This window comes from Humulus lupulus, chromosome 7, assembly GCF_963169125.1.
Source record: "Humulus lupulus chromosome 7, drHumLupu1.1, whole genome shotgun sequence".
Taxonomy (NCBI): Eukaryota; Viridiplantae; Streptophyta; class Magnoliopsida; order Rosales; family Cannabaceae; genus Humulus; species Humulus lupulus.
The window spans coordinates 60,173,845-60,193,161 of record NC_084799.1 but is presented as its reverse complement, the minus strand read 5'-3'; the positions used below and the strand labels follow the sequence as shown (position 1 = coordinate 60,193,161).

Sequence of the window (19,317 nt, the reverse complement as noted above, 5' to 3'; positions counted from 1 at the left end):
AACCCATTACATACTAACATATTTTTTTTATAAAAAAATTCAAAATATATCGGAAAACAATTAAACATCAATTGGATATCAACACAACAACTAAATTTAAACTTAAACAACTAAAAAACAACATGAAAACAACTATACAGAAACCTAAACAACTAAAAAACAACAGCAAAACAAAATGATATTAGACAACTATACATAAACCTAAACCTAAACAATGGGTGGCCCAAAAATCCAAATCTAGTTGTTGAAACAGTGGGTGCTTCGACTCTGTGCAATTGGAAACACGCATGAGTGCTCTCGGGCTTGGGTCGAAGACTAGGATTGCATGCGTTCTCGGGTACTTCGTCGTGGTGCAGCTGGAAACGCAAATGGATTCACGCAGCTGGGGTCGGGTTCTCACCTAGGTTCTCTCAGCTCTGAGTTCGAGTTGCAGAGGGTGGCGATGTAGCTCTCGTGGTCGGGACGCACATGGATTCGCGCAGCTGGGGTTGGGTTCTCACCTGGGTTCTCTCGACTCTGAGTTCGAGTTGCGGAGGGTGGCGATGGAGCTCTCGTGGTCGAGGTACTGGGTTCGAAGGAGGGTCGGGCCTAGTGGTTCACAACTGGTGTTGTGCAGTTGTGGGGTGAGCTCTCTCTCCGGGACTGGGTTTGGTGGCATCGCATGGTGCTGAGCTGGGCTGCGACTGGGCTCTCTCATCTTCTTGACAAGGTTCAGCTGATGGCATGGGTTCGCATGTCTGGGCTAGGGACAAAGATGTGGAAACCAAGGTTGCAGGGATGAGTCCGTGTAATAAATAAACATTGAACATTACCAAAATTTAAAAACCCGTCTATCAGTAAAAATGTTAAGAAAATAGTTTTTTTGTCACTAAGTAAAATTATCTTTATAATACGTAAAAATAATCACAACTTACTAAAAAAAATACAACATACTAATTTGACTATGGGGAGGGGATTATTTGTCCAATTACTTTGAATTAGAAATCAAATTGATAACGTTATGAACAAATAAACAAAATTATTTATATAATGAACCAAAGACAGTTAAAACTTCTTTTATTAAAAAAAAAAGAAACTGTTAACGCTTACCTCAAGTAAAAATGTTTTTTTTTCCAACACATATTAACAAACAAAAAAGAAAAACATACGAGGATTGGATTTTCTAACATTCGAACTAGTGCTTAAGAAAATCATTCTTCGCTGTTCTCAGTTATTTACAACACCACATCTTTAAACTACTCAGTCATTGGCAACCAAAACATCTACAGAAGTAGTCTCCAATTTCTTGATGCGCAATCTACTTTGGGGAGGAAGGCTTTTGGCTGATGCAGATGCATCAACATCAACAATGACAGCGTCTTCTTCTTTAAAATCACCTCTTAGAACTCCCATTGCAATTTCATTCTCCACCAGCTGCTGAATCACTCGCTTTACTGGCCTTGCTCCGAAGTTGGGATCAAATCCCAGCGTTCCCAGAAGCTCAACAGCTTCATTTGTGTAATGAAGCTCTATTTTCCTCTGTTTCAACCTCTCCTTCAAACGGTTTATCTGATACACACCAACAACACAAGTTAAGACATTTGCCATTGAAAAAAGAAAAAGAATCAAACAATTTTAAACTGGGAAAGAATTACCTGTATCTCCACGATTTTGCTAATTTCTTTGGAATCCAAAGGCTGGAAGACAATGTACTCATCTATTCGATTAATGAATTCCGGTCGGAAAGTTTGTCTCGCTAACTCAACGACTTGTTTCTTCATTATGTCATAAACTGCCTCTTTGCTATCTTGTGTGTTACGTAGAGTATCGAGTATGAAGTGGGAACCTATGTTAGAGGTCATTATGACAACAGAATTTGTGAAGCTCACAGTTCTTCCTTGAGAATCAGTTATTCTTCCGTCATCCAATAGTTGTAGCAAAATGTTGAAGACATCATGGTGAGCTTTCTCTATTTCGTCAAAGAGTACCACAGAATACGGTCTTCGTCGAACCACTTCTGTAAGCTGCCCCCCTTCTTCGTAGCCCACGTAGCCTGGTGGTGCCCCAACCAAGCGTGAAACTGCATGCTTTTCCATGTACTCACTCATATCAATTCTGACAAGAGCATTTTCTGTGTTGAAGAGGTAACCAGCTAAAGTCTTTGCAAGCTCTGTTTTTCCAACACCTGTTGGTCCCATGAACATGAAGCTTGCAATTGGTCGGTTGGGGTCAGACAACCCCGCCCTTGATCGCCGGATTGCATCAGCCACTGATTTCACTGCCATGTCTTGACCAACAACTCTTTTGTGAAGAACCTCTTCTAACGAAATTAGCTTTTCTCTTTCTGATTGTTGAAGGTTTGACAAGGGTATACCAGTCCATTTACTAACAATTTCAGCAATATCAAGATCGGTGACCTCTTCTCGAAGCAAAGATTGCCCTGACTTCTGAAAATCAGAAAGGTTCCTCTCAGCCTCTTCTAATTGGCGCTGAAGAGAAATCAGCGTTCCATATTTGAGCTCAGCAGCACGACTTAAGTCATATTCACGCTCAGCAGCCTCCATCTCCAAATTAACTCTATCAATCTACAAAAAAGCTTACAAATAAATCCAAATTCAAATAAAACATCCCAAGGGTCATCGAAAGATAAATTTTCACATCAACTTCTGATATTACCTCCTCTTTAATTGATCTTATTCGAGTCATAAGCACCTTCTCACGATCCCATTGTTCAGTTAACTCTTTCTGGTTTTGTTTAAGCAATGCTAGATCATTTTCTAACTTACTTAGCCTTTCTTTGGACGCTTTATCAGTGTCATTTTTTAGAGACAACTTCTCCATCTCCAACTTTAACACAGCCCTATCTATCTCATCCAACTCTGTAGGTTTGGAAGTAATCTCCATTTTCAGCTTTGCAGCAGCTTCATCAACGAGGTCAATGGCTGAAAATGAACAATTGAATAAATAGATATGGCTGAGTGTATATTAGAAAAAAATGAAAATCATACAGATATCGAACATATCAATTTAATTTTCATGAAAAGTTGAAAGTTTTTTTCAACAATTCTACCATTGAATAGCCAAGCTAGAAATTACCTTTATCTGGCAAAAATCGTTCAGTTATATATCTGTCTGCAAGCACAGCAGCCGAAACAAGTGCGCTGTCTGAAATTTTGACACCATGATGCAGCTCATAACGCTCACGCAATCCACGAAGAATTGATATTGTGTCTTCAACAGATGGCTGGTCACAAAAAACTTGTTGAAACCTACGTTCCAGTGCAGGGTCCTTCTCAATGTATTTTCTGTACTCATTCAAGGTGGTTGCTCCAATACATCGGAGCTCTCCTCGTCCAAGCATTGGTTTTAACAAGTTCCCAGCATCCATTGCACCACCAGTAGCCCCTAAAAAGTGTCAAGAAGTATTTTATATCAATATAATGATATATTGCTTGTAATAATGGCATGACACATTCAACACATTATAGGCATCAAGAATAAATAAAAAAGGATTGGAGGTTCCCCACCAGTTCACCTAATTGGGCACATACCTGCACCAACAACTGTATGAATCTCGTCGATGAACAATATAATTTGGCCATTGGAAGAAGTAACTTCTTTAAGAACAGCTTTCAACCTTTCCTCAAAATCCCCTCGAAACTTGGCACCAGCAAGCAATGAACCCATGTCTAGAGAGATCAACTGCATAGTACAAGATGAAATGCGGATCCCTTATATACAAATTTTAACAAAGTAAACTACACATAAATACTCCGAACTTAGAGCTTAACCATAAACCAAAATCAAGTCTTAGACAAACATAGATAAAGCTTTAAAACAATGTCAGATGAACCAGCAACTATAACAAATATACATACTAATCTAATAGTCTTGGAAATGTAAAAGTCTGAAAAAGTAAAAGAGAAAGCAAAAGTATAGAAAAGAAGATGGCCTTAATTATCTACTTGATTTCAGAATAACCAACATAACTAAAAATTAATTTACTAAGTATGAATTTAAAAAAAACATAACAACAATAATTTACTTAGTACCTTTCGATTCAACAATGGTTCTGGAACATCTCCCCGCACAATTCGTTGAGCTAATCTGAAAATAAAGGACAAGAGAGTTAAAGTGTGTTTCTATATAAATATGTAGAAATTCAAATATTCTAGGTAAAATAAAGAACATACCCTTCAGCAATTGCAGTCTTCCCTACACCAGGCTCCCCAATAATTACAGGATTATTTTTCGTTCTCCTAGATAAAATCTGAATGCACCTCCTTATTTCATCATCTCGACCTATAACAGGATCAAGTTTTCCACGCCTTGCAAGCTCAGTCAAGTCACTTCCATATTTTTCCAATGCCTCATATTTTCCTTCAGGGTCTATACGTATCAAAAAGGCATATTAAGAACAAACTTAAATGAAAGTTTAAAATCTAACAACTGAATCACTTACAAAATAAAATATAAAAAACGTACAAAAGGTAATTTCATACTTTGATCAGTAACCCGCTGACTTCCACGAACAACCTTTATAGCATCTTTCAAATCCTTCTCACTAAGTTGAAGGTTCTTAAATAATTGCTGCCCAAATCTCTTATCTGATTGAAAACCCAACAAAAGATGCTCCACTGAAACAAAATCGTCCCCCATTTCTTTCTTACACTTCCGAGCATTGTCCAATAGGGAGCCTAGGTTTGAGCCTATAATGGGGCCACTAGTGTCCCCTGTTACCTGCCAAACAAGATACATGACGTTCCTACACTACAAAACCAGTAAACATGTTCAATCAGAATGCCCACCATACCTTAGGTTGTTTAGATATAAAATTATCTGTAGCTTGAAGAACCGAAGTGTTATCGAGTCCTGCCTTTGTGAGAATTCTCCTAGCCAAACCATCTTTTTGCTCCAAAAGGGCTTTCATTAAGTGCTCCGTTTCAATCACCTGCTGCTTGCTGACTCTTGCAGCATCAACCGCACCCACAATGCCTTCCCACGCCATTTCAGTGAACTCATTTTGACTAATCTGGACAATTTTCAATATCACAAAAAAAAAATCATCAAATTTGTACCATTTCTAATACAAGATTCAACCAAACAACAAATTTCCTCTAATGCCATATTACATAAACACACTAAATTTTGAAACCTGGGAAGTAGTTGAAGAATAGAAAGACGGAGCAGAAGAGCGAAACTTGCGAGTGAAGTTGACTGACGATAGCTGGCCAAAAACTACGTCGTTCTTATTGGCGAAGATTAAATCGGCAATACGAGTCCGATGAAGAAAAGTGATGGAAGCACGGAGTGGGCGGGCACAAGTGACTATTGTACGAGACTGTAAATGAGAGTTTCTTCCATTAATGGTTAACAGAGCCGACTGGGCGAGCCTTGTGGCTTTCCTCATTGCCATCTCGACGATCAACAGCGCCTATAATTCAGGATTTTCTTACTTTTTCGTTATCAGAGAGATAAATGGTTGGTAATGGTTACTGCACGGTACTAATCAATGTAAATACAATAATGTAGATACGATACTTCTTATACGGTGTAAAATAAAATCCAAAACCCACTTTCTATAGAAAGTCTTGAAAATCTTAAACTAAAGCAAACTATCATCTAACAAGCAATCCAAGCAAAGAATTGAGCATCAGAGAGAAAGGCATTCCATAAATATATTTTATTATAGCCAAAATTAAAAGGTTAATCAATCTTCTTAAATAATCAAATCCCACAATTATCGATTCCAGTAAAAAAAAAAAAAAAATTGGACTTTGCGACCATATTAAGCAATAGAGAACCATTCTTTCAAAGTAATAAATTCCTGTTGAAAATAATACCTGTAGACCCAAGTTGACACGGAACTCGACAGTGTGTGTAAGGCTAAGGGGCGAGAGAGTCACATAAACTCACAGGGGAGACCGGTAGAGTGAGTGAGAGGCTGAGCTTGAGAAAGACTAAATGTAAGTGAGAGAGAGAGTCCGTTGACGTCGAGTGGTGAGCTGTGAGAGAAAAGGGGTGAAGACGCCGTGGTCTGAACTCTAATTAGGAACAGGAAGAAGCTTGGGGAAGAGGCTATATGTATAAAATAGAATGTTGTAGAAGAAAAAAATGGTTTCGCTGCCTGAGTTCTGGACTCTCTACCACTTTCTTGATTATTCTTTGTTAAAAAAAAAATTGCCGTTGCATTTTTGAAACGTCATGTCGTCGATCAAAAGAGACCAATAAAAGTACGGAGATGCGAGTCGAACCCCAGACCTCGTGTACTGTATAGTTTAGTTTTGTCAAGTTTCGATTTTTATTTGAGGCCCAGGTTGGCTTTGAGCTTGGGCCTTGCTAGTAGGGCTGGTCTAATTACCCAATAATAACAAAAGGATAATTCGCCTGACAGTCCGAAGAATTCATCGCTTTCCATTGTCTAGGGCTCAGTCCGATCCGGCCCCCCATTTCCCTCCAATCTCTCTCCCTCTCTCTCTGCTAGACCACAGGGAAGGACTTAGGCAAGCAACCATGCTCTCCGGGGATATACCTCCTAATCAAACAATATACCTTAAGAATCTCAATGAGAAGGTCAAGAAAGAAGGTATTATTTACTTCTAATTCTTTGTTTGCCTACCGAGAAATTTTCTTCAATCTCTACTTCTTCCTCTATTCGAAGCTGGGCAGTGTTTTTTTCTGGGTCATGAAACGTAGTGCTGTATGGTTTTTGGTTGTCTGAGTTTCTAGCTGTTTCTTTTCTTTTCCTTTTTTCTTTTTCAGTGTCATTACATTGTTGTTTTGAAAGTTGATTATTTTAGCACTCTGATAGAGGATGTGTTCAATTTGAAGCAAATGAGGTTGATTACAATGGATATGAGATGATATAAGTTACTGGGACTTTGTTCAGGTAGTTGAAGTTTGAGGAATAATGAAAATAATTGTGCTGCGCGTGTTTTTGAAGTCTTTGATTGGGTGTGTTTATTTAAGAGTTCTGTTTTTATAGTATAAATTGAGCTCTAAATTTACTTATCTGGGTCCCTTTTTCAACGGTTGAGAATAGGGATTCTTGGTTTGGAAGTTGAAACTCTTATTAGAGATTACTATGAATTTGGGCACTTTTTGAACTGGCAGGATGTGAATGTGAGTGGAGATAATGTTGATAGTAGGAGTAGATATGACGTAGGAAAGCTTAAATTTGAGAACTCGGTGTCTGCTATGTTTATTAGTTTTGAAACATACACTTATTCTGTTACGGATAAGTTGAAGGCTATGTGGACTAGTTTATTTTCTTTATGATGAACTTATGGTGTTTCGAATTATGTGACGTTGCACATCATTTTTTTAATTATGTTTTTATTTTCTGCCACCATTACCTTCCCATTTGCAGAACTTAAGAGATCCCTTTATGCGTTATTCTCTCAATATGGAAGAATTTTGGACGTTGTGGCCTTGAAGACACCAAGGCTTCGAGGACAAGCTTGGATTGCATTTAGTGAAGTGCCAGCTGCAAGTAATGCCGTGCGGCAGATGCAGAACTTTCCATTTTATGATAAACCTATGGTGAGTCTTGGTAATCTTTGCTGGTATCTTTTTGTATATGTTGTGTACATGGTTGTATGGGGTCTATGGTGTATGTTGATTAGAATGTCGTTGTCATACTGTTCTTGCATCAGATTCTAGCTACCTCGTGTGTCTTGTGCATGTTGTTTGTATTAAAAATAAAAGCAAAAAAATTTATGTTTTCAGGAATTATGTGTGACAGCTCGTTCCTGCTGAGATTGGAAAATGTGTTTGGAAAAGCTTTTGTTGTATTTTAAGATTGAAGTTGAGACATGAGGGCTTTTCAATGTACATGAGTTTTATATAGTCAGTGATAGGCCTCCCATACGTTTCACGGATGCACGGAGGAAAAGGAATTAGTGAGAGATTGCTGGGTTCTCTCACTGGTGAAGGGTTGTAGTTATTTTGTTCTGATTTTAGTTATTGTGTTGTGCTGTATTGGCGGTAGTAGTTACACATTGGGATTGTTGTGGTGTGGTATATATAGTATGTTTTGTGTTTGTAAGGAGGTTGGCAATTTGTATTAGTGATTTTGTGAGCTTTGGCAAGGGCACTGATACCAATATGATATGTCCTTGCTTATCAATTAGTGACACAGAGACAAATAACAATGAAAAACTGGATGAAATAGAACACCAGAATGGAAATGGAGGAAAGGTTTCTATATTATTTACTATAGCACCTGTACAATTGGGTTCCAGGGAGTTCAAGAGACTTTGGAAACTCTCCCTAGAGCCGAAGCTCACAAAATGACTGATAAAAATTGCCTACCTCCCTACACACGCAAAACATAAAACCCCCTTCCCTCAACAATTCCAAGGTGTAACTACCTCAGCCAATACAGCGCACACTTACTAAAGTCAGAACAAAATGACTAAAACACCCTCGACCCTTCACCAGTGAGAGAACCCAGCATGCTCTCACTCCTCCTACGTGCATATGTGGAATTTATGGGTGGCCTATCAGACAGTACTCTACATTTGGAAGTCTCGTGCTTATACTTAGATCTGTTCTTTCTGTTGTGACTATATTAATTAAGAAATATATGAAGAGGCTCTTTGAAATAGTTAGAGCCAAAAATTATAGAAGGAAGGGAGATCTGAAAGAAGCAGTGAATACATTCCTGCTGTAGTAGCTGAGTAGATAATATTATTTTCTGTCACCCATACAACTCTTCTAAGTGGGAATTACAGTAGGGGGTTCAGATTTCATTTGGAAATCTTTACAGCGAAATTAATGTTTGTAAATGATAATTTTGTTGTTTCACACGATAATATTTCCTAAATAAAATGGTCTATTTACTTACTGTGATTTGGTTCAGCGAATTCAATATGCAAAGACAAAGTCAGATTGTATTGCTAAAGCAGAAGGAAGCTTTGTTCCCAGAGAAAAGAAAAAGAAGCAAGACGAAAAAGGTACAAGGCTTTTTGTGGATTATGATATACTCAAATATACTATATCGATATCAATATCATAAATTTCCGAATTTTATCAAGTAAATGTAAATTTATGTTTTCCAGCTGAAAGGAAGCGACGTGCAGAGGATGCACCACCATCTGCTGTGCCTAATGGCACAAGAGCTGAAAATGGGGCTACAACAGTAAGTTTCACCAATATTTATCTTATGTTTAGTGTATTAAAATTAGAATTTGTGGCCCAGAATTCTAATTTGTGAACCTGTCTTATGTATAGGCTCCATTCCGCCAAGGAAATACAAGTGCACAAGAAGCTGCAGCTCCAAATAATATACTGTTCATAGAGAATTTGCCCCATGAAACCACCAGTATGATGCTGGAACTGCTCTTCCAACAGTACCCAGGATTTAGGGAAGTTCGAATGATTGAAGCAAAGCCAGGTATTGCGTTTGTAGAATTTGAAGATGATGTTCAGTCATCCATGGCTATGCAAGCTCTTCAAGGCTTCAAAATTACTCCTCAGAACCCAATGGCCATTACCTTTGCAAAGAAGTAACTGGTTTTTTCCGCCAGATCAAGTTTTATGTGAGTGAGTCCATTTTTCAGGAAGATGAATAGTTGAAGTGTTTTACTAATGCTGTAGTCGAGGAGATCTTCTAGAAATTTCACTAAAACTTTATCCAATGAAAGTGGGAAACCAATAGGATGCAAAGAGGAAATGAAAGAATGCTATGTTGCGGTTTAAGGTTAAAAGATAGCAATGTAGTATATTTGTTTCATCTGATCAACTGATTGTTTAAACAGTCCAAGTATTTTTTTTTTCCTCATTACATATTTATGTTAATTGCTATACTATGTGACTAGATTGAAGCATATCTTGGTGGCTAAAAAGCATCATTTCCTCATTCAAGTTTCATAATGCTCTGGACAAATTATTTTATGGTGGTGTTTGGTTTATCAGAATGGAATGGGAACTGTAATAGAATTAAAGAACAGTAATAATGGGAATGATATTATGATGTTTTGTTTATATATGGAATGAACATTGATTGAAATCAGAATTATTTGGTTTGGTGTGGTGTGGTGTGTTGTGGTGTGGGAATAGAATAGTATGCATACTTCTTAATTTGGGGAAGAAAGAGAAGGGGCAAAGTAATCATCTTAATTTAAATTTTAGGCTTATTCTAGTAATGGAATCTCTTTCCATTGGTACTGCGACAGTGAAATGAAAATTTAGTTATTGAAGAAAAGCTATTACCAAGAGATTTAAAATGCAAAGCAAATTAAGGAATATCATTTATTATTCCATTTCAATTTCCATTCATTTCTACCAAACATTCTAAGAGTAATGCTTGGGACACTCATTGTTTCACTTTGGGGGGAAAAAAGTAGTTGAAAGTTGTGTTATCAGTTAATGCAGTTTCGGTACAAAACTCATGTTTGCAAAAAAAAAAAAAAAAAAAAAAAAGAAAGTGAAACATGAGTTAAATCTGTACCATTTTGGGCTGATGAATATCGGCTGGAATTCAATAATTGGAAAGTGAAAGAATAAAAGCCAATCGAAAAGAAAGGCCAAGAAGAGTAATCTTTTGGAGCAAATTTGGGTCATAGTGGACTAAAACTAAAACTAAACCCACTTTCTTTGTTAGCTTCCCCACTTGTTTTCTTGTTGTCTGATTCTGTAGTCAGTCAAATATTCGTAACTTGTTTGCAAAATTTAATCTATAAATATTATATATTCGAGGTTGATTACAACTATTCATATTCAATGACAGTACTTTAATATAACGTTGGTTTCTCATGCTTCCACTAAATTTATTCATGTAAAATATTTCCGTGGACTTTGAAACATTTAATAAAGTTTTGAATCCAAATTAATACGTTTGGAAAGAACGTACAAAAAAAAGTCTTTTACATCTATGTGATGACACTTTCATTTGACCTTATAAAAAAAAAATAGCATCAATATTTTTGTATGGCTTTTTTAATATTGGTACGACGTAGTATATGGCCTATCCTCGTCACAAAATGGCTCCACCACGTTAACTCTATCCGTACACGAGTAGACCTTGACTTAAAAAAAACTAGCCAAACCAAAAAAGACAAGTTCTGCCAACTCAGCATAAGAAAAAAATGGAATTACACGTGGATTTACATAGTTGGCCCTCCTGTCACATTTTGGAGGTACACTACACCGTGCAACCACTCCAATTCGGAGAAAGAGCAGCGGGAGCTGTTCGAGATGACGTGCGTAGCACTGTGAAGCAAACGACACGTGTTGAAAATGAATTGGAGAGTGGGGCTGACGCGGTGGGAAGAGCGTGAAGAGTGTCCTGCATGTACGACACGTAGTAGTATTTTTTATGATAAAAAATGATGAAACCGTACCATGTGCACTTGGATCTGTCCTTCCTCAAATGGTACTTCCCCCGTATAAGAAGAGAAACAGATGAGATCCAATTCCCACTCCCACCCTTGCTAAAACATTTCCTATTCCTCACCTCTATTAGCAAAGCAAAGCATATAGTACCTCCTCTTCTCTTTTATACCAATTTTACCCTCTTCTTCTTTTCTTTTTATCACTCAAATTACGTAACTACCCTCCTTCAACTTTAAAGTTCTTACTCAAATCTATTTATTATTTTTCTTTCCGATAATATCACAAATTTTGGTTTTACTGATCAAGTGTCTCATTTTGTTGAAAAGAAACATGTTAATCGATGAAAAGTTAATTACAATGTATAAATAAATTTTTTACAGATGAAAATTACCAAAATAACACAAGATCTATAATGAATTAGTAGTTTTCGTTATTAACTTACAACTTATTCCACTTATATTGAATACAATATTTTTTTTTTGTAATTTTTTCTAAAATAAACGTCTAATTACAAAATATAAATGATTGAAATTAGATGTTACAAAGAGAAAATAAAACTTTAGAATAGAAAATAAAGAAACCTTGAAATGGGGCAATTTAGTAATTCCAATCAATAAAATAAATACTAGAAAGATAAAGATAAACCCAGGAAGGCCATCTTCGTAATTAAACTCCTCCTTCTCCTTGCTCACTTCTTAATCTTTCTGTGGTACAAACAAACGAACTCTTCTCTTCTTCTCTCAGCTAAGCCAACTACTTTTGCAGTTGAACCATACACCTCCGAAACTTCGAAACCTATATCTCTTCAACACATCGAGTCAACCCATCACTCCATTCCCCATGTTTTGACCTTTCTCTAAAGAAACAACCCCTATATTTTTCCCATCACAGATGAAAAAGCCCAAAAACGACAACGAAAACAGTGAACCCAGTCCAAACATGACGAACCCTTTTGATATTTTCATCGAAGAGATCATATTCGCCATTCTCGACCGCCTACTCGGCGACCCTTTTTCCAAAAGATCGTTCTCCTCCGTCTGCAAGTCCTTCTACTTCATCGAGTCTCGTCATCGCAGAGCACTGAAGCCACTCCGCTCCGACCTCCTCCCAAGAACCTTTCACCGCTACCCTTCGATTTCCCACCTCGACCTCTCGCTCTGCTCCCTCGTCGACGACAACAATCTCAGCGCCGTTTCGGTGGCGTGGAAATCCACCCTGCGCTCCATCAATCTTTCCCGGTCTAGAGCATTTACCAGCGTTGGGTTGTTGGCTCTGGTCAATAACTGTTCGGGATTGGTCGAAATCGATTTGTCGAACGGGACTGAACTCACTGATTCGGCCGCCAAGGTCATAGCAGAAGCCCGGAACCTGGAGACTCTCCGGCTGGCGAGGTGTAAATCGATTACGGATATTGGGATTGGGTGTATAGCTGTTGGGTGTAAAAAGCTAAAGACCCTTTCTCTTAGATGGTGCTTAAAGATTACTGATTTGGGGGTTGGTTTGATAGCTATGAAGTGCAAAGAAATTCAGAGTTTGGATCTCTCTTACTTACCGGTAACTTTTTTAATATATTTATCTTTGTTTGGTAGCTAAGAATAATGTGAATAATTTGGTTTAATAGTTTGGCGATTGTGCTAGATTGGTTAGTATCTTCATAACTATGTTTTTTCCTACTATGTATTCTTTTGGTGCAAGCAAGATTGAGATTTGAGTTCTGTGTTTTTTATCATTTGGGGTGTCATGAAATTTGAGCTAGTGTTTAGATAATTCCATTCCAATTTCAATATGCTTTTGGACTTTAGGTTATTGTTTATATTTTTTTTTCCAAGTGTTAGTGGACGGTCCATTTGTACTCCACGATTTTTCTTTTAGACATTGGTGGAGCTTTATGGAATTTGTTTTGTTTGTCGTCTGAGGTTGTAGCTGTGAGCATCAGATTCTTAATATGAGTTTTATCAATGGTTTGTTTCATATAATGAATAGCTAAGGATAGTCGTAGCTTGGATTATAAAACAGTTATCCACTTTTGTGGAATATGTATATGATGGCATGTGCTTACTTTTCTTAAGTCGTTGGCCTGTTTATAGATAGTGGATGGAATAGTGTATCGGCTAATGGATTGTGGGTCCAAAAAAAAGAAGTTTCCAATGATGAACTTATCCATCTACATCAATGGTCTTAAGTGAAAGCTTTTGCAGATTTTATTTCTGAGAGTTATGATTTTTTCCTTTGTACTTGGAAAATTTCTCAGGATCCAAATCGTGCTAAAAATAAAAAGAAAAATTCCTGAATCAGAGAAGTGACATCCTATAAGATTATATATTCTGTTCTATACTTAATGTTGGTGTACATGTAATGTATGTGTTTGCAGTTATATCTTTATGTCAAGTAGTCTTTTCAACCATAATATTTACCTTTACTTTTGTACTGCAGATTACTGAAAAATGCCTTTCACATATCCTGCAACTGCAACATTTGGAGGATTTGATTCTTGAAGGCTGTCATGGGATTGATGATAATGGTCTTTCAACACTCAACCATACTTGCAAGTCAATAAAGGTACATTTTCTCCATAATGCCATTACTTGAGAGTTGAGATTTTCTCACATGACATTTAGTTTTAGCAAGTCATAATTGTGATGGAGTTATATTATGTATGTGAATATACCAACTTAAAAAGGCAATTAAATTGTAAAGTTTTGAAATGTCCACCGTATTTAGGGTTGTTTGTAACCATTTTAAAGTTACCATTTCTTTTGTTATGCTTGTAAACAAGAACCACATTCAGACAACTCACTTAAACTTGTTCATTTCCCCATTAATAATTTTAATCTTGAAAGTTTTTTGAATTTCTTCTTCTACAGATGATTAATATGTCAAACTGTCAGAGTCTCAGTTACGTTGGTTTATCTTCTCTTACTAATGGCGCTAATTCTTTAGAGCAGCTTATCTTAGCAAATGGCCCTTCTGTAAGCCTGATACCGTTTCACTTTTTTTCATTTGCATAATTAATTAATTCTTCGTTGGCTCATTAAGACATTCATCGTGGTTCAGGTCACCGCTGATCTAGCGAAATGCCTCAGTCAATTTTCCAGTTTGCGATCAATTAAACTAGATGGTTGCTTGGTTACATGTTCTGGGGTAAATTCTATAGCAAAGTGGAATGCCTCTCTAGTTGAACTCAGCTTCAGTAAGTGCTCGGGACTTACTGATGAGTGTCTCTGCTTCCTAGCAGAAAGACATAAAGAGTTGAGAAAGCTAGACATCACTTGCTGCCGAAAGATAACTCGTGCCTCCATTGAAGGCATAACAAATTCATGTACTTCCCTTACCTCCCTAAGAATGGAGTCTTGCAGCCAGGTTCCGAAAGAAGCCTTTGTTTTGATTAAACATTGCCAAATGTTGGAGGAACTCGATGTTACGGATAATGAGATAGACAATGAAGGTATGAAAGAAATGAATCTCAACATTCCTGTGTAAAAATTTGAAATTTCTTGTTCTTTAAATGATTCACAGTGCTTGTCTTAATATTTTTATTTGGCAGGTTTGAAGGCCATCTCAAGATGTTCTAAACTTCAGAGTCTAAAGCTTGGAATCTGCTTAAACATGACTGATGAGGGACTGATCCATGTTGGGAGGGGTTGTTCAAAACTCAAAGAGCTTGATCTTTACAGGTTTGCTTCTTAACAAAATTCTTAGGAAAAGGCAACATTTTTGTCATGTCTTGAAAAATGAAACAAGTTTTGTTTCTCTAATGGTATTCATAGATGCGCGGGAGTTACTGACAGGGGCATTGAAGCAATCGGCCATGGCTGCCCTGCTCTAGAGATGATTAATATTGCTTATAACAGCAAAATCACAGACAAATCCTTGATATCCTTTTCGAAATGTTCAAGTCTGAAAGTGCTTGAGATTAGAGGATGTCCTCACATCTCCTCAGTCGGTCTATCAGCCATTGCCATGGAATGCAGGCAACTGGTGGTGCTGGACATAAAGAAGTGCTTCAACATCAATGATAATGCAATGCACCCAGTCGGTAAATTTTCACAGAACCTCCAACAGGTAAATGCTTCTTCATTTCCCCTCGTAATATATTGTCTACAAAATTCAATTGAGCTATTCTCAAACTAAGAAGAGGGGTTCATTTGGTCATGTTACAGATCAACTTGTCGTACTGTTCGGTCACAGACGCTGGCCTATTATCAGTTACCAGGATCAACCGGCTCAGAAATATGACAATCCTGCATTTGTCTGGATTGACTCCAAATGGCCTTGCTGCCGCTCTCTTAACATGCGGAGGCTTAACAAAGGTGAAACTTCATTCATCCTTTAAACCATTACTTCCTCAATACATCTTCAAGTACATGGAGTCCCGTGGCTGCGTGTTTCATTGGCGTAACAAAGCATTTCAGGTACTTATTTTCTTTAATCTTATACTACTGCCAAAATCTTTTTGACAAAAGACTAAATCATATGTTATGCATGTTTCCCAGGAGGAAATAGATCCTAAGGGATGGCAGCTCCACTTGGGAAGGCCATCTGAAGCTTCTTAGTTTATATAGGAAACCAGAGATTGTGTTGGGTCAGATTAGTATGCACCTGTGTGCATATTGAGGCACATTTTGCTCGTGTGTCTGCTTTACTTGAGTACAGAAATTGCTTTTTGATCATTACCTTATGATGCATTTGACTTGAAATATGGTCAATAAAACAAGCAAGAGATAGTCTTTGCGGCCTAATATTTTGGCCACTTTACTTAAATTTATTTAGTTGAGAAAACGATGAGACCCCATCAGTCAGATGGCTGTGGTGCTCCCTTTATGTTTTTTATTTTTTGCTAATATTATATTCCTTTTAGGTTAGTCAGTCAACTGTTGAAATATTTTTATATCACATCAGTTGACATGATTCTGAAGAACTAGAACATTAAGAGTGGAGTACAAGGAATTTATCCTTCATATATCGTTTAAATAGAATAACATCGAAGATGGTCAAGTTTTGAAATAATGAAGCCAGCGTTGAAGAAAAAGAAATTTTTAATATTATAATTGACTATTGCAAGAAGAAGTGACTTAAAAGTTGGTTCCTCAATTGCCATTTTCTTCGTTTAAGTTACTCTAAACACATTATCACAAAGTCATTAAGGTCCTTAAGCCACTAGCTCACTTCTATTAAACAATCTCTAATGCATGATTTTAGAAAAATGACAAATTTGGCATAAAAATAAACTAATATTATATTTAGCTATAATAACATTTTAAGATGCAATTTGATATAAAAAGTAACCATCATTAATAAATATTTTTAAAAATAATTAATAATAATATTATAATTAAAAAAAGTATGTTAAAGTTTCTGGTTAATATTTAATGATAATATTATAAATAGAAAATATATATTTATTGTTGTAATAAATTTAACTTATGATATATCTTGTATTAAACTTGGTACAACTTTAATAATATATGTTAAATTTGACACAATTTTAGCACACTATTAGAGAAATAATTTTTACAAAATTGTTAAAAGATAGTATTGTATCACAAATTTTATACTCTATTAGAGATACTCATAGATAAAAAAAAAATTAAGAGCTTTCACATAACTGAGAAATAAAAATGATGTTCAAAACCTTAAAATAGTGGGAAGTCAACAAGGCTGTTCAAATTCTTTTTTTTTTTTTTTTTGGATCTTCATTATATGCTCAAATAATAACCTTTGTTTTTTAGTCATACTATGCCCAAAAAAAAATACTATTTACGTTATATAGTTATATTGAAAAATTTATGGAAGAACAAAGTAGATAGATAGGTAGGTAGACACACCACATATAATTTATTTGAGAAATTATAATGGATGTCCTTATTCACATTTAAATTTAATGTTATGTCATTTAAAAAAAATGACTAGATACCTCGAATTTTTCACCCAATATATTATAGTACGTATACTATTGTATCACCATTTTCATAAAAACTCAAAAAAAAAAATCAGACGTATTTTCGCGGGGCCATTGAGTATTAGGCTCTCCAACCCAATATTATATTTACACAAAATTCCAAAAGGAGTAAATGTTGAATTACAACTCATTTTATTAGGCCATTTTGAAGTTATGATTATTGGTGCATCACTGTTGATTTAAATTATAGTTAAAATCTTTTATAATTCCAATGATATTTAAATATTCAATTTTTTTTCATTTTTATCATTCTTTTAATTTTTAATGATTTTATTTCATATTATTATATATTGGCACCATCTTCTTTTTTTTCACATATTTTTTCAAAATAAACTGGCCAAAAATAATTTAAATTCTAAAATTTCATACACGTCTTTTTTTTTTTTTAAGAAAATGCACATATCTTTTAAATTTTCATCAAGTAAATTATATCAATTAAAAAATTCCCATTTTTATAATTTATTATTTATAAAATTTCTTATCTAATATTATATATTGCTGTAAAACTATGATAGTGCACGTGAAGAAATGCATAGTCTTCCTTTATATAATTTTTGTTATACCTTAAATTTCGAGATATAAAAAGCAGTCTCGAAATGTAGACTCGCAAGTGTGGAGATCAAATATACAAAGGGTATTCTGCATGATTACTTATGCAGATAGTTAATCACTTTAAGATGCCACATCACTGGCACTCGAGCATGCATCGTGAACTCGAAGGCAAAGGTAATGATAGTCTCGAAAGACTAACGAGGATAAGGCGATGTTAACATTATGATGAGCTCGAAACATCATGCATGCTTAAAAATGTGTTGGAACAGCAACGTGTGTGCGGTTATAAATCCCTACAATTATGGGCTTAGTTGAAACAGTGTGTAAACAACCTTATTTTTAAGAAATGTTTATTTAATTAATATATTTAATTGTATTTTAATATATTTTGTTGTATTTCAAATTCAAATGAGAAATATTGTAACTTCTTTAAAATTAAGGGAAGAATATTCTGTAAACAGGATCTATAAATACCCTGTATTTAGTTATTTATTTCCTACGCACAAATGTGTACTCAAAGCTTTGTGAATTGCTTTCAAAGCTTTAACGCAGATTACATAATAAAAGTGACACGTGGACATAGGTAGATTTAACTACTGAACCACTTAAAATATCATTGTTCTTTCTTTTCTTTATTTATTGTCTATAAGTGCTTAATTGCTCGTCAAAAATTTTAAATTATTATAAATTTTTTTGAAGTAATAGGAAATTTCATTAATAGGATTTATCCAATAGAGTATATGACAGGTTGAAATGCTTACAAAGAAATTTCAAATGACCAACATAGGCTAACTATTATTGAGTCGTTTACAATGTCCAACATCAAAGAATTGTCAACCCCAATAATAAGTAAAGACCTAATGACAATCAAAACATCATTATTGGAAATATAACAACAATCCAACTCTCTTGTGGACACCTACGCATCACACCAATAGAACACAAAAGAGAGGATTAATAAACACATGAAAAAACTCTTGAGCGAGATCTGAAGATGATTCAGATTTATCCGAGATTTGTCCTGCATAAACACACTGATTAGATCTACTAGACGGGCGCAATAAAGTACCGCCAAATGGGTATCAGACCCCACTAATGAGGCCGATAGACTGTAGGTAAAAAATACAATTATTAGCAAAATTAAAGTCACTAAACTAGAATAAAAAAACCCAAAATAAAACTAAAAAAATCACAACACAAACAAGGGAGAGCCACGTTGAATCCAAGCACCAACCCATCTTTGAGATCTCCTTCACCGCTAGTCACAGCCCAACTATAACGTCCTACTAATCAATGATTGTTACAATGTGTGCTTAAAATAGTGTTGGGCTCGTCAAACGAGTCATTTGGACTAAAACATGTGTTTAAGTAACTAATAGCTCGGGTATAAAAAAATTTGGTCAAAGGAATAAACATTTCCATTAAAAGTTTTAGTCTTTACATGGGATCCCAAAATAGAAGTTTAAAAATCGTTCACAACTCAAGGATTA

The 19,317-nt window shown here is 35.8% G+C and overlaps 3 protein-coding genes across 5 annotated transcripts; 2 read left to right on the top strand and 1 right to left on the bottom strand.

Annotated features, from left to right (window-relative positions):
* Positions 1-1,090: 1,090 nt before the first annotated feature.
* LOC133792773 (chaperone protein ClpB3, mitochondrial-like) lies at positions 1,091-6,204 on the bottom strand. 3 transcript variants are annotated; one of them, XM_062230713.1, is made up of 11 exons: positions 5,823-6,204; positions 5,135-5,474; positions 4,793-5,011; positions 4,482-4,719; positions 4,173-4,368; positions 4,032-4,086; positions 3,531-3,681; positions 3,076-3,384; positions 2,656-2,921; positions 1,635-2,564; positions 1,091-1,548 (listed from the first exon to the last, which is right to left on the bottom strand). In XM_062230713.1, the coding sequence occupies exons 2-11, from the start codon at positions 5,393-5,395 to the stop codon at positions 1,240-1,242; spliced, it is 2,934 nt and encodes a 977-aa protein (XP_062086697.1). In that variant the 5' UTR covers positions 5,396-5,474; positions 5,823-6,204; the 3' UTR covers positions 1,091-1,239. The 3 variants fall into 3 exon arrangements, with proteins under 3 accessions (XP_062086697.1, XP_062086699.1, XP_062086696.1); XM_062230715.1 differs by having other exon boundaries at positions 5,135-5,434; XM_062230712.1 differs by having other exon boundaries at positions 5,135-5,413; positions 5,823-6,203.
* An 86-nt stretch (positions 6,205-6,290) lies between these two features.
* LOC133792774 (U2 small nuclear ribonucleoprotein B'' 2-like) lies at positions 6,291-9,997 on the top strand. The gene is made up of 5 exons (XM_062230716.1): positions 6,291-6,565; positions 7,349-7,521; positions 8,843-8,936; positions 9,042-9,121; positions 9,214-9,997. Exons 1-5 carry the CDS (start codon positions 6,493-6,495, stop codon positions 9,490-9,492), a joined length of 699 nt encoding a protein of 232 aa, XP_062086700.1. The 5' UTR covers positions 6,291-6,492; the 3' UTR covers positions 9,493-9,997.
* A 1,999-nt stretch (positions 9,998-11,996) lies between these two features.
* Positions 11,997-16,178, top strand: LOC133792772 (F-box/LRR-repeat protein 3-like). Its single transcript, XM_062230711.1, has 8 exons — positions 11,997-12,870; positions 13,750-13,875; positions 14,181-14,285; positions 14,371-14,761; positions 14,861-14,990; positions 15,084-15,378; positions 15,477-15,728; positions 15,810-16,178. Exons 1-8 carry the CDS (start codon positions 12,208-12,210, stop codon positions 15,867-15,869), a joined length of 2,022 nt encoding a protein of 673 aa, XP_062086695.1. The 5' UTR covers positions 11,997-12,207; the 3' UTR covers positions 15,870-16,178.
* The last annotated feature ends 3,139 nt before the right edge of the window (positions 16,179-19,317 follow it).

Bases quoted from the DNA above. Each gene is read 5' to 3' on its own strand.
- LOC133792773 (XM_062230713.1), bottom strand. From the start codon at position 5,395: ATGGCAATGAGGAAAGCCACAAGGCTCGCCCAGTCGGCTCTGTTAACC. The intron at 2,565-2,655 runs GTAATATCAGAA...GCTTTTTTGTAG, and splicing joins TAAGATCAATTAAAGAGGAG to ATTGATAGAGTTAATTTGGA. The intron at 1,549-1,634 runs GTAATTCTTTCC...GGTGTGTATCAG, and splicing joins GCAAAATCGTGGAGATACAG to ATAAACCGTTTGAAGGAGAG.
- LOC133792774 (XM_062230716.1), top strand. From the start codon at position 6,493: ATGCTCTCCGGGGATATACCTCCTAATCAAACAATATACCTTAAGAAT. The intron at 8,937-9,041 runs GTACAAGGCTTT...TATGTTTTCCAG, and splicing joins AAAGAAGCAAGACGAAAAAG to CTGAAAGGAAGCGACGTGCA. The intron at 9,122-9,213 runs GTAAGTTTCACC...TCTTATGTATAG, and splicing joins CTGAAAATGGGGCTACAACA to GCTCCATTCCGCCAAGGAAA.
- LOC133792772 (XM_062230711.1), top strand. From the start codon at position 12,208: ATGAAAAAGCCCAAAAACGACAACGAAAACAGTGAACCCAGTCCAAAC. The intron at 14,762-14,860 runs GTATGAAAGAAA...TTTATTTGGCAG, and splicing joins TAATGAGATAGACAATGAAG to GTTTGAAGGCCATCTCAAGA. The intron at 14,991-15,083 runs GTTTGCTTCTTA...TGGTATTCATAG, and splicing joins AAAGAGCTTGATCTTTACAG to ATGCGCGGGAGTTACTGACA.